This window comes from Falco cherrug, chromosome Z, assembly GCF_023634085.1.
Source record: "Falco cherrug isolate bFalChe1 chromosome Z, bFalChe1.pri, whole genome shotgun sequence".
Classification (NCBI taxonomy): Eukaryota; Metazoa; Chordata; class Aves; order Falconiformes; family Falconidae; genus Falco; species Falco cherrug.
This window is the reverse complement of record NC_073720.1, coordinates 26,862,405-26,877,427: the sequence shown is the minus strand read 5'-3', so window position 1 is coordinate 26,877,427 and position 15,023 is coordinate 26,862,405. Positions and strand designations below refer to the sequence as shown.

The 15,023-nt window shown below is 38.1% G+C and overlaps 1 protein-coding gene across 2 annotated transcripts in view; it reads left to right on the top strand.

The window, feature by feature from the left end:
- SV2C (synaptic vesicle glycoprotein 2C) overlaps positions 1–15,023 on the top strand; it is a 116,211-nt gene that overhangs the window by 90,437 nt on the left and 10,751 nt on the right. Inside the window, exons 9-13 of one of the 2 annotated variants that reach the window (XM_055699547.1) lie at positions 101–265; positions 3,139–3,272; positions 4,533–4,736; positions 5,652–5,811; positions 11,374–13,902. In XM_055699547.1, the coding sequence (XP_055555522.1) occupies positions 101–265; positions 3,139–3,272; positions 4,533–4,736; positions 5,652–5,811; positions 11,374–11,392 (682 nt within the window). In that variant the 3' untranslated portion in view covers positions 11,393–13,902. Of the gene's footprint in view, positions 1–100; positions 266–3,138; positions 3,273–4,532; positions 4,737–5,651; positions 5,812–11,373; positions 13,903–15,023 lie in introns of those variants that run through there. The other variant, XM_055699546.1, reaches the window with a different exon arrangement.

Here is a 15,023-nt window from a genome sequence, read left to right as displayed (position 1 = left end):
CTCTTCCATCACTTAAGTGGCCAAGGGAGCCACTCATCTCACCTTGCACAGATTTCCAAACAGGTGGGATTGGTGACTGAGCTTTTTCTGTTTTTCACAGCTACTATGGCTTATCTGTCTGGTTTCCCGATGTCATTAAACATCTGCAGTCAGATGAGTATGCGTCCCGAGTGAAACATTTCCGCAATGAGGAGGTTTCACATTTCGTCTTCAACTTCACACTGGAAAATCAGATTCACAGCAATGGAGAATACATCAATGACAGGTTTAGAGATTTCCTAATATTCTGACTTGGCTGGGATAAACAAATGCATGTTGTAAGGCATGTCCTAGTAATCTAATAATTGTATTCATTAGCTAATGGTAGATATTTGGGGTTTGGCTTTTGATGGGAATTCATTTCTGTTCTTGATTTCTTATGACTTGTGGAGCATGTGGAGAAGCGGACCTGTACATGCCCTGGTGGTTCCTGTGTGAGGATCCCCCAAGCAAACCCAGCTTCCTTGTCATCCTGAAAAACAGACTGAAAAGCCTAAATTAATGATGCTTCCTTTCACAGTGGGATTCAAATGTTTTCAGACCCAACACATGCAGCATATTTTAGGGGGGCTGAGGAAGGATGTACTTTCATCTCTGTTGCCAGTTCTTTTCTTTTTTTGATGAAAGACACTTCTGTGAAAACTCTGAACATTGAGAGGTTAGGATCTTACCACAGAAGAATAAAAGCTAAACATTACTGTAAATCAATGAAAAGCATGAACAGTTCTGAAATGGAAAACAACACTTTGGCAATGCCTTTTTAACTGAATCCAAACATATTAAGGCTTTATCTGGACTCTGCAGATAACTAGATAACTTGGGGGAAAATCAAACACAGCTGTTTTAGGTATCTGGTTTCTCTTAAGAAATACACAGAACAACCATGTGAATGGTCTCCTGGAAGTTATGGTGCTAAGTAATTATTATTTCCATATGAAAATCTGTATCTAAGTGAATAAAATTAATGATTTCGGTAATGTGGTTTTTTTTTTTTTAAATATCATCATAAGAACGTGAATTTTGACACAGTTAAAGGTTTATGCATTGCAGACAAAAGATACCAGCTATCTCATTTTTGAACTATCCATAGCTTCCCAGTTCCACTCCTTTCTAGGAGTTAGATGTTCTCCTAAAAGCAAAGAACCATTTACTGTCAGTAACTGACAGCACTCCAACAACCAAGGTCTTATCAATTTGAACTGAAAATTCTTCTAAAACACTAAATCTGACATTAACCTACTCTAAACCACTGATTTCCTCTTTTAAACATACAAGTTTAATAGGCCTCTGACAGTTATTTGAGAGTCATGAAACATTTTCCACAGAAGTATGGACTTGTTTTATATTCTTACTCCACAAATGTTTCAGTCCTCCACCCACCCTCAGCCTCAGTGTTTTCTTCATTTTCTTTCTTAACTAGAAGATCTGTCGATACTTGCCTTCTTACTTCATTACATTTCTGTTGAGTTTTAATTCAAATCATTGCAAGACCAATTTCAATATAGTCACAATATGTTTCCTGTCCAAAGGTGAAAAGTGCATCCGAAGAATGTAGGACATGTCGTCTGTCATTTCTGTTCCAACTGACTAATCTAATTGCTAAATTTTCTTTGTTCACCTCTGGAATTAGGCTACGTTTTAAAAAAGAAAGTGCTATATGAAAAATGATAATGAGTTGACACTGAACGCCAGCCTGATTTTAATCAGAGTCTGTCACAAATGAGAAATGATATAATAACTAAAACTAATGGGCTGAAAACACCATTTTTCTGACCAATACACAAAGCAAATTCACTAGCTAGTAAGTCTTCCAGTAATAAACACACTTAGCTTTTGCTGGCCTTTCTCATAAAGAGAATTCCAAATTTATTTACAGGAGAGTTTAATTCCTACTATTTCATAGGTAGCATATTTTGTGTGTTCCTACTCCTAGTATTAGTTTTACAATAAGAAAAATACGTAGCTAGTCACACCAGATTTGATTAGAGCAGAGTTCAGTCTGTATTCAGAAGGCTTTGGTGTTTTATCAGTTCTTACTGGCTTATAACAGCTACGGCGCTGCTTTCCAGACCGTTGCCACTTCGGGTGAGGTCTGCCAGAAAAACTGCCTTTTTTTAGTTGTGTCTTTTTCCACACCTTCATGTGAAATAGACTGTATCACAAAAATCATAATGTATTTCTACATGTGTCTTTTTTTGTTAGCATAATGATGTTGTTTGGTAGAATTATACTCAAAAGGCTTACAGTGACAAGCTTTCTCCATGTTACTAGGCTTTTAGTCTAGTAACATTGAGAGTTACTGCTAGTAATACACTTAGTCATTGACGTTTTCTGTGAACTACTTGATTGACAGTCATGATGAAAGACCTAGGAGTTAAATGAGAGTCAGTAGGAAGAAGGTTGTTCAGAAATAAGAAAAGCTACTGACAGTTTGTTTACAGCTGTTTTATGTACACAGTAATTGCAATTGCATCCACAGACACAGGAGAAACAAACACATACTTCCAGTTAGATACCTATCTGTATAACTGGCAATGTAGTTGTTGTGTTCATGTTAAACTATTTTTAGAAAACATATTTTGACACTTGAACTAGTATGTTTTTCATCTGACCCTGACACGGTGCCCAGTGTGTTCATCTGGAGAAATAAATGTTCTTTTAAAATTTTCTTTCTTTCCAGCTTGTTCGTACTAACAAGTGCTTGTTTGTTCCAGGAGACTGAGTTTCTGGAACATGATCTCCCAGTTTCCGACTGTAGGTCAAATTACAAGTAACAGTGATTTTACAAGGCTATTCCTTGAACGCCATGACATTGGTTTTGGTTGGTGAATAAGGACAAGTAATAATGGAAGTATTATCAAAGACATTGTATTACCAGTTGTAGCCAGTAGCTATGTGGAGCTATTTGTCTTATTAATGCTTTCTCTGAACAATAGTGCTCTAGGATCAGCTAATCATTAATTATGTCTCCAGAATACCTTTAAGGAATCATCATTACTGGGGTTGAGACTTTTTAGACACGTATAGCTGCATCAGCTTGACCTGTTGCTCTTGCTGACCTATGAAGGTAGACTGACAGAAATTATGTGTATTGGGCAGGTTTATTATGATGAAGTTTAAATCAGTAACCTTTGAAGATTCACTCTTTAAGAACTGTGTGTTTGAAGACATCACTTCACTGAACACATACTTCAGGAACTGTACTTTCGTGAATACCACCTTCTACAACACAGGTATTACAAGAAATAACCTTGAACATGCGTTGTTCGTCTGTGTGTTCTCATCATACGTTTATAATTTCTGAATTTCTAATAAGGCATACAAGTCTTCTTGTAAGGAATAAAAAGCTATAAAAAGCAACAGGCCTCCGTAATGTTGTAACAGAAAACTGAAAGGATCGCACCCACGCCAGAGGTGTCACGGGCCTAATATTGACTCAGATAATAAGCACCTCTTTTAATTTTAAAAATCTCTAAAGAGATTCAGTCTCAAGAGGACAAAATATGTTTACTGCTTTACTGGTAGCTTTAACTAGTGTGCTTTTATTTAGTCTAAATGGGACTGGTGAAATCCTTTGTTCATTGTGCTCTCTGTGGCATGGGAATCTGCTACCTAATCTATAATCATTCCCACTCAGGTCCTAAGTATTGTAACAAAAATAGGAATGCATGTTTTCATATGTTAAAACAGAGGACACTTTTTTTTTTTCCCTCCAGTTTAATAAAACCTAACTGAAAGTAGAGCATGGCCAGCTAAGCTTGTTGGAAAGACGGGTGCTTCTTACATGCTTTCCTGTAACCCCAGCAATCATAATAGTAAGAGAGGTTTCAGAGCAAGCAACGTCCAGGTTTCTTTGTGTAGAAAGAAGGTATTCTTGATTCAGGGTTATAAGGCTGACAGGAAGAACAGCAGGAAAGTGAAAGTATAGGGAGAGATCTCCAAAATTGTACTGGAAGAAGAACAGCCTGAGTGACTGCATGTGGTAACTAATTCCTGTTCAAGCTGAAGACCATGAGGCCTTCTCAGAAATGAAAATTAGTTTAATCTGAATTCTGTAGGAATGTTTCACTTTAAAAGAAGTCAAACCAAACTGAGCAAGATTGGCAGTCTCATCTGAAAGGCTGTCTGGTGTGGAAACAGAAGGTCTGATATTGAGCAAGACCAAGCGATAGAAACGTGCAGATACCTGATGCTTTTTATGCAAGGCCAGCTTGTGCTGAAAGATCTTAACCAAATACAGCCCAAGCAGAGCTGAAATGCAATAATATAACTTGTCTAATTCCAGGCCTTAGTTGCTCATTTTCATGAATTTTCCATATTTTTCTATTAAGATAAAAAGGTATCAATATTAATAGAAAGAACTAGTCCCATTTTACAAAGCAGTGAAAGCTCCGAGTTGTCATTAAAATTGCCTGAATTGGAAATGTTTTTAATCAAAAGCTTCACATGGAGTCAGCTGTTAGCTGAAATGTTTCGTTTTCTTCTTTCCACAGATCTCGAGCAATATAAATTTGTTGACAGCGAATTGATAAATTGCACATTTTTCCACATCAGAACAGGATGCCAGATTTCTTTTGATGATGACTACAGCGCCTACTGGATTTACTTTGTTAATTTCCTGGGAACTTTGGCAGTGTTACCAGGGAATATTGTGTCCGCTCTCCTGATGGATAGAATTGGACGGTTAACAATGCTAGGTAGGGGCTTCACTTTAAAACAGGTAACACCACCAAAACCTAAAGCTCTCCTGATAAAGTAACATGTTCTCTTTTCGAAGAATGTGGTTCAGAGAGACGTAAAAAATTCCTTCTGCAGGTACTTCATTTATGCAGCATCGTAAGTGCTGTTTTAAAGAGTGTCCTATTTAGAAACTCTAGGAACAAAAGGTTCTGTAGCCAGTTCTGCTTATGACATATTATCAGTCATTGCTCTTCTGTGCTGATATTACGAGACCATTATTTAGGCATCTGGGATGAGATTTGGTAGAGTGCTGATCATTGGCTTGTGTTTGCTCCAGCTGAAAGGAAAGCTAGATGTGCTTGGGTGTCCCATCAGCTAGTAGAGAGTAGAGGTGACACCTTGGATAAGTCAGCAGTCCTTTGACTGTTACCTGTTTTGCAAAATAACACGTTTGAAAGGTATCTTCTGTGGATTATCTGCAATGACAGATCTGTTTTCAATCTACTTATATATCTATGTGGTAGTTCATTGTGTTCATTTTCTCAAATAATATCTCTATATAAATGCAATTCCCAATTGAAGTTTTTGTTGCTACACTACATGAACAAGTTTCAGGTATTTGCAGAAGATGATAAACAAGGAAGAATGGGAGTAGTTTTCCCCAGGCAGCTTGCTTTGGGAGTTCAGAGAGGGTTCCATCCATTAATACTTTATGATAGATCCTGCTGTTTGAGGAGTTATGTTTTTTCTATGAGCTCCTTACAATACTTGTCTGCCTGACTGGTCTTTCCAGCAGAGGTCTCTAGTTTTTTAACTCATATATATGGATCAGTTATTTAGCTATACTGTGTGCATAGAACCGTTACATAAAACAAAGACCATGCTTTAAACACAGTTCCACTTCATGTTTGTTTCACCTGACTCGTACCTAGGTGGTTCCATGGTTCTCTCTGGCATCAGCTGTTTTTTCCTGTGGTTTGGGACCAGTGAATCCATGATGATAGGTATGCTGTGCCTCTACAACGGCCTCACCATCTCAGCATGGAATTCTTTAGATGTCATTACTGTGGAGCTGTATCCTACAGACAGAAGGTATGTACAGATACACCTCCCGTAACCTCGCTGACACTATCTCTATATACCAGCAGAAACAGTAAATAGAAATGGTTATGTATGAGCTTTGCAGAAGCAGTGGTGTTCTGAGTGGTCCAAAGGAATAGATTGTCTTATGAACAGCAGGAAGAAAAAAGGTAATTTTTGAGCTATTTGGTGTATATTTTACATCAAATATCACCGAATCAGGAAAATAGCACAAAGGTAGTTTCTTACAAAAAAAGGAGATCTAACTGCTATTCTCATCTAAAACACAGCTAATGAGGATATTTCTGAAAACAGTAATGGAATATTTCTGGGTTTCTCCTAGTGCAAATAGCTATGAAGGCAGTAGTTCCAAAACATCAATATAGCTGCATTTGTCTGTTGGCCGTGAAATGGTGGGGATGATAATAAAAATCACTGCCTGGAGCTGAACAGCATCTTCTGGAAGAGATTGTGGGTTTGAACCATGCTGAGCTGTTGATCAGTCTGCTACACATTTGTATGCAGGGTCACTAGGAGTGTACATAATCAGCATTAAGCAGATACAAAAATGTCTCAGACACTGCTCCTGACTCCTCAGGGCTCTGGGAGGAAATTTCCATGTCCTGCAAGCATTGCTGCTAGATGACATGGGTGGGTTTTTTTTGGATACAGGGTACTTTTTAATGCTGATCTTATGTCACTTAATGGACTGAAGGAAGAACAGTCAAGCCATACGCTGTTGTATGTTGAGTGTTAAAAGGTAAAAGCCGTATTTTCTTGAATAGACTGGGACATTTCTCCCCCCTCCCTGCCCTAAACAATTTTTATATAAAATTGCCCAGATTCCGGCCAAGGGAAAGTGTCCTTTCTCCTGTCACAGTGCTATTATGTCATTCACTAGAAGTTTCAAATATGGTGAAAAGTATTCCCAGTTTACATATGCATGATGCTTTACTGGCAAGTCTGAGCTTTTGGACAGAGATGCGACTGACTTTACTAGTGTCCATCAGGAGAGAAAAACTGTAGACTGGCGTCTCTGATTTCTTTTCATTGGCATTTTAAAAATATATTCTTCTTCACACAAGAAATTGATGTCCACTGTTGTGGTTGTATCAAATAACCGTACTAGGCAACTTATGAGTCCAAAGCACTAAGCTTTAATATTAAGTGCTAGTGTTTTTATTACACCTCATGAAATTGCTCTTCTGTCAAGAATTTTTCCATCATCCAAACTTTATGATATAATTCTAATAAAGATCCTTTAGAAATAGCTGTCTTTTTGGTATTCCTGAATGTAGCAGCCACAAATACTTTCTTGATGTAAAGAAAAATAATTAGAAAAGCCATTGATATTAATGGAAGCAAAAATAATCATCATTACTAGGAATGACAAAACAAATGAAACTGATATTTATTCTAGGGCATCTGTATTTGTAGCTATTAGTTGTTTTTATTAGTTTCTGCTAGCTTTGGGATTGTAGCAAATTCTTCCCTGGTTTTTTGTTTGTTGTTTTTTTGGGGTTTATTTGTTTTGTTGGGTTTTTTGGGTTTTTTTAAATGCTTATGTGTGCAATAATAGCTGTCTGGAATTCCACCTCAGAAATTCACTTACAGCTGAGTTGTTGGGTTTTTTGCAGCAGCTCAGACAGAAAATTTGTCACTTTGTATTATCGATATAAAAGGGCTGATAGGCAAAATCTACCTGTGCCAGGAAAGACATTGCTGATATATACTGTAGATGAGATTTTTACCCAAAAGTTCTGAAAGTGATGGAACTGTCACTGCCAGTTTTTGCCAGTTGGGTTATAAGGATATGGCCAATTCTAGAAGTCACTTCCTATACAGCTTTTTTTAGACTGGGGCGAAGCTTCATATTTCATAGAACTATTTGAAATTTAATACCAGTAGGGACTCAAACAACTTGCTTCCCAGAATTTTTTCTCTTGATTTTTTTTTAAATCCAGACCAACTACAGTTTAACAGCCACCATTGCCCACCTCTGATGGTCCTATCTTTCCTTCTAAGACTCCTCTGATCTCCATAGCCTGGCACAACTTGCCACAGTTTCCTGGGAATTCCCAGCTTCCGCATGTAGCTGTAGGGCTAAACAGCCTTCCCAGGCATATATGGTACATGAAGCTGCCCGATCTGTATTCACATAGGAAGTCCTTCATATGGAAGATGATGCCCTCTTTTCACTACAAAGCTGCATCCAGAGTGAATCTGGGTCCTGAAACTGGCTCCCAGTTTCCCCCCAAAAGGCAATCTAGGAACAACAACTTCGCTCGCTCTGTCACTACTTTACTTTTCCAATGTATACCATTTTCTTACTCCCAATCAATGAAATGGCCACAAATCAGCAAAGAAGTTCAGCTGGAGGCTGGGCTGGTAGCACAGTGTGTGGAAGGAGGCCATTTCACGCTACCGCGCACAAGAGAACGGGCTGGGCAGCCCCTCCTTTTCCTCCTGCACAGCTCCTCTTGGAGAACAGCCAGTTGCCAAACCGCTGGGGTGTTGCCAGTGTTGTGCAGCGTAATACAAAAGGTGTTTCATAAATCGTACTCCAGGTTATTTAGCGGTCATGCTGGCTTTTTGCCAGGTACGGGTGTGGTGAGCAATTTGGAAATGTGCAGTGTATATGGGACATGGCACACATTTCAGTTTGCTCTTCACCAGCTGCCCACAGAGCAGAGGTGAGGTTGCTTCAAAATCTTAGCAGGTTTGGATTCCGAATGCATTCACGCTCATCTGCCTATTTACATTTTAATTTACTAATGCATGGATTTGAGGTAATTAAGTATTGTCCTATATTCTTGATGAGTACTTTCAAATTTTATGCCATATTAGCATGGCTTTTGCCTGTGTGTTCTTATAAAAATCTCAGTTGATTTGCACAACTGCTAAAACAAGAGATATTAGAGGTTGTAGGGATTTCAAATGGTTCTCAGGTAGATGATGTTCTGTTAAAAGGTGAAGATATGTTACTAATCCTAGTCATAGGTAGCTTCTGTCTTCCAGATGACATACATGGTGGTAATGAAAAATCATTTGATAATATTTTTTTTTTTTTTTACTTTTCAATACACAAATTTTAAAGGGCACTCATGATGACTAGCTATAAACTAGCTGATTTCCAAAAAGAAAGTAAATTAACTGAGCTCCACAATGTAAAGAACTTGTATTACTCATCTTTTGCCTCATCTTCTTAACGGCCTCTGCTATTCTGGACTAGTCAGCAGGTTCTGAAAAGTCTTTGGTTACATATGACCCTTTTGAAGGCCAAACCAAAGTTCCATAGCTTTGGAAGCTCAGCTTTGAAGGAGAGTTACTAAATGTCTGGTGAATGTTTTTGGGTCCTCCTAGAGTGCTTTACTACTCTTTCATAAGCTTTCCATATTTTCCAAACACTGCTTTGAAAGAAGGTGGTGTAGAAATTGAGACATAGAGGAAAAATACATTGTTAAAAATTAATATTGTCCATCAGAAGAGGAAGGCTGTAGACTGACATGTGTGGTACCAGCAATCCCAGTCACTGAGCATTTTAGAAGAGGGAATGGGCTGGAATTGCAGCTTCCACTGCAGCTATAACTGCTTAGCATTTCTGCAACAAAAACCTGAAGGTGCTAAGCTGAGCACACCAGAAAATGTGAAATGCATGCTCAATGACTGTTTAGTTAGCTTTAAGTGACTTGCTCGCGTCATATACAAATTCTGTGGCAGGGGTAGGAATTGTATACTCTCTCCTGATAGCACTCATCTGCCTTAACTGTGAGACTGCTTTCTCATCTTGACATTCCCCAGCCTTATTTACAGTGCACCTTACAACTTCGGCAGCAGATGAGGGAATCTAGGTTTTCTTCACTACATTTATGTTTTACCCTTGAGCTCTTTTAGTTCTGTGCCTTGGCAGAGTGATGGGGATAAAAAATACTGTGTGATGAGGTAATTATGGCTTGTGTTGTAATGTGTGTGCCCAAGGGCCCTGCAATACTTTGCAGTTTCCTAGCTCTGTCTGTAATAAAATATGAATGGAAGAGAGTTGAAATTCTCTGAAGAAGTAGCATTTAGCAGATTTTTATGACTTTAAAATGCAGTCATTTCTTTTGCATAAATGATAAATGTCTTCTTGTGAACTAACTTGGGAAGCACCAAGTTTATAAGCCTACACTCTTGTCAAAGAGTGGATACAACAAATAACCCAAACTTAAACAGAAAGTGGAATACAAATAGGTTGTCTCCTGCAGAGTAAATCAAGGTCAGATTGCATCACATAACCAACAGTTCATCAGTTTTACTACAGCTGCCAGGCGTCTGGGTTTGAATATTGGCCAGGAATCTTTGGGATTCGAGGTGTGCTATAAAATGAGGTCATCCTGGCTTCCCTTTTTGTAGTACTTCTGAAATATGTTCATAAGGGTTTGGTCCTAATTAGGAAATAAGTCACTTCAGTTAATTGTATTTATCTTTTTCTCCTTTTCTTGAGCATTGAGACTCTATCCCCACAATAAATAAAAATTATTCACAGGGTATCTTAAGTCCAACATTGTATTGTAGTGGCTGTCAGAAGAGAAGTTTTCTATTCTTTTGAGTCATAGTAGCACTCATCAACTTACAGTAGACTTACTGACAGCTATTTTCTACTGCCATCCTGTGGATGTGGTTCAACTGCATTTTGCTGAAATTTCATGTTAATGTTTTTAAAGCATGACATGCTGAACCTATGCAATGCTTTGGGCAGGAAGGCAAATTCCACAGTTTTATTGCATACTGAGTGCTATAATTGGCCAGGCTATGTTATGCATCTTTATACTCATTTTTTAAAAGAACTTAAGGTGTCTGGACATCAGAAAACTGTCCATAGCACATTCAGAAACTCTATTCTAATAGCCTTTGCATATTATCCACACCCATAAAAGTGATATTCAGAGCCTTTTTGAACTTGCTGGATAGGCTCAGCACTAGCTCTGGCAAGAAAGTTCTCAAATATCTGTGCTACACATTCAGTAGCCCTCCATGGCAGGACAATTAAGTTTTTAGGTACTCTTGACTATCGGCAATGGTAAAGTGGGTCTGAATTATTTTATGTAGGAATATAAGCACCTGGTCTAAGAAGGAGCATATGTGGCAAACAGGAAGCAAGCTCTTTTAATCTAAAGTCTTGGATAATCCCTCTATTTTTAACTGTTTGGACTCTTGCCATTTTTATGTGGGGCTTGTGTGAAAGGAAGCTAAGCATTTTTCTTTGTCGCAGCTTTCCCAGGAACAAGTAAAATACATTGGGGAAAATTCCTTGCCCCTAACATCCAGTTTTCTCTCAGACCTGACAGTTTCATAAGACTTCCACATTTTTTCCTGTCAATACTACAAGCTGTAACTTTTTTTTTTCTTAAGGCAATCCCATATTGATTCACCAGCATTGTTTTACTGATGCGCCTGAATGACAGTGCTTAAACCAGTAACTGATCAATTTAACGGAAATTAGTGTATATGGTAATGGCTTATGGCTTTAGATTTTTTCAGTTAACTGATTCATGATGCTGAGATGACACATCACGTATCTTTGATCATTTGCAGACTTCCTGTACACTCTTAATATTTTCCTGAAACACTGTGGAAGAGACTGTACTAGTGCCGCAAGAGAAGACTATACTTGTACATGTTTGTGAATTGTGACATATTTATTGCATGGCTATTTTTACTCCCCTGGATTCAGTAGAATTAATTATAAGGACATGAATTACTACAGATTTTAGCTGATTTGCATCTCAAACATTGTTCTAAGAAAGATGTTTAAAAAAACAAGTCTGAGCTTGCTATCCCTAGAGCTCAACAGTTTGCTTCATGACTTTTTTCCAACCATTCTACACAACAAATTTATATTCAAACACTGCATTAAAATTGAAGGATATGAAGGCAGAAGGATGAACAGGGACAATGTTTTTCAGGTACAGGTCACAACAACAATTTACTTCAGCCGGTAAAAATCTTACTGTTCCTGCCAATGATGTGCATATTTTAGGTGAAAGGACGTGCCTGAAAACAGCTTAAAGATTAGAAGATTGGACTTCTGCTGGGTTGTTCATTTTGTATCATCAGAACATCAGAACAAGGATAATAAAAATGGGCTTACCTTGTCTTATTCTTCTTTGTTTATAATTTGATAATACTAATAGGATTAGCCTGATAATCACCCCTTACAATTGGAAAAATTGGTTAAGTCTAGATCCATTTTACAAAGCAGAACTGGTTTTTCAGTGCCAATGAATTATCTTAATTTTGCTCAGATATAAAAGATACTATATTACAAAACTGCTTTAAATCTTAATAAGGCAATCTTGTGTATATTACCTCCAATAGATGTAAAGCACAGTGGCAGCCCTGAATATGCTGTCTGTAGATCCCAGCATGTGAAAAGAAATTATCTGAATTGCTCAGAAAATTATATTCAGACTGCTATTATAGCTAGTTAATATAAGCAAATAGTATCTGTGAAAGAGCTTACCTTTGTAAGGCAGTATAAAAGAACACTGAATATTAATAAAGCACCCCCACATGATTTGTTCTATTGTCTTTCTAAAGATTTCCTCTCTGTATCCAAATTTGCTTTAGCTAGATCTGTATGTTCTTTGGGGAGTTTTGGTATCTTTCCAAATATACAGAGGCTGTTGATGACTAAGTGTCTTATTTTCTCTGTGCACACACTGTTTTTTTCCTGTTACTGTTACCTGGGGGCAAGTTTGGTTTTACATCAGTACTGGCAGCTGAAGAAACCATATTTATCTGTGCAGACACTGATCATAACCACTTACCACATTAACTTTAGAAATATTTTCTGTATGTAAATGAGTCCAAAATTAGAACAGTTCTGACTCTTTTCCTCTCCTTTTCCCCCTGACTTGTTTAGAATAGCTGCAACTTGTTATTATCCTATAACATATGCTCTGTTTTTCAGGCTGGCTGTGTTGGCTTTAACCTCTTCCTACCTTTTTGCGATCAAGTCTATTTTACCACAGCCTTTCCTCTTCATGTTCCTCCTTCCTGCCTGCACTGTTGTTCACCCTAGAAGATGTGTCAGTCTGGAGCTCCTTCCCTCTCAGGAGCTTCTCACCATCCTGGGTCAGCTTGTCCTAGATGTTCTGGGTTTTATCTGCCCTTGTAGTAGAGATGTTTCCATGGTAGAGATTTAATCTTCTTCTCATAGATTTTGAAAGTTTACTCCACTAGGGTGTGGGTTCACTGCTTCCTCCCACTCCTCCTTTGGGCCAGTGCCTCCAAAAGTTGTCCTTAAAATGAGCAAGTTATAACTCACTTATCTCCCCTCTGAGGAAGGCATTTTCAAGGAGCTGCTGCAAACATTCCTCTGTCAGAAAGCTTCACAACCAACAATTCCAAAGTTTCCTCATTGGCTGCTCTCAGCAGTGTGCTCTCTGGCAGTTATCATTGATCTGTACTGTGGGGCAGCAGAGCATATTGCTTTCAAGATTATTATCTCCAAGATGTGCATGTTTAGCTTTTCTTGGCACTAAATATTACGTAAAAATGCTGCAGGTTTAATGAAATATAGAAAAAATAGCAAGCAAGGGCTTTGAAGATTCAGAAGACATATATGAGTCTCTTCTGCTTGTTTTTTCACAGTTTTTCCTGATAGTTTCTGCCCTGCCATCAGAATGACCTGTCTCTCCTTCCTTATATATCACTGATACTTACTTTCATGCAGTATCTGGATGGGTGCTGAGTTTTACACAAAGAGGAATTATGGTTACTTCAGACAAAGTAACAGTTACTAAATACAAGGTATTTTAAAGAGACTGCAATACTGCTGTCAATTGCAAAAGCTGCTTTGCCAAACTAATAAAAAATATATTATAATTATAATCACCCAGCAAAAGAGACTAACTTGTGTCTTGTCCTGGGATCAAAAAAGGCTTACAATACGCAGAGCTGACACTGGAACAGTAAATATCAACTCCTCTGATTTTACTTCCATAATGTTTTAGGCAAGAGGGTTGACTTATGATCTGCAACCATGGACAAATAATTTTTAGCATTAATGGAAAAAACCCTTTTTGAATGTATGTCAGTTGGTCTATTCCATGTCTTAATTCTGTTCTACAAACATCCTTTTAACTAATTTAAGAATTTGACAGTAGAAGTACCATTACTTCAAATTCGCACATTTCTGAATCTTTTCCAGACTCTGGAGTTGACTCTTCGGGTTAACTAGAGTTCTTAGATTCAACAAAAGTGATTTAAAAATATACCAGAAGGATCTAGACCTATCTTCATCATTCTTTTGATGTAAGGTCCTCAAATGTACCAGGACTGGTGTAATTCTGAAGACAGCATGCATGTCAGGTACATCAGGTCATGGACAGTGCTGAAAACCCCTATATCCTGGTCGGCTATACTGGACAGAAGCTTTTACCTCTCCCTCATTATAAGGCTTGGATGTAGGACACCAGGACACATGCCTGATCAACACTATTGCGATCTAGATTGGCGGAAGAGCAGAGGAGATGAACTAATGATGCTCTGGGCTGTGGCTATGTCTGTGGGTTGCTTGAGGCAGCGGGTCTCTTCTCCCTTCATACCATGGTTTGCTGTTTTCAAAATAAAAAAGTAGTTCTGTGAAGAACACTGAAAGTTTATATCCTTGCTCTCTGCTTACTTCACATTGATTCTCTGGGCTGCTTTTTAGGAGCTCCAGCAGAAGTTTCTCAAATCTTACTTCCTAGGAATTCAGGCTACATCTGAGCACAGGACTTCTTCCTCTACTTCACAGGTACCTCAGTACAATTGTTAAGGTTCTTCTTAGTCACTCAGACCATTAGTATTTCTGTTAGTCTCTGCAGTTTAGACTGGAGGCTTTTTCCTTCTAATGGCAGTACTTAATATTAACAAGAAAGAAACATTTTATTCCGAAAAGAATTCTTCCTAATTCTTCTTATTTTGTCCCAGACAGCACAATGTAAGCTCCACATAGTCCTTCATGTCTAAGAGATTTAAGAAATGTCAGAAATTCTACTATAGTACAGATACTTTTGTTATGACAGTTTGGGTAGGACAAGTTTATTCCTGCAACTACAAAATCATACAGTCATGATGAAACACCATTTACTGAAACGGTGGCAGTTTGCATAATATGTCTATGCACAGGCTACCAAACATCTAAAGTACTTAATCCAGGTTACTAAAATCACACCACTGCAATGAAAAAGCCCCTG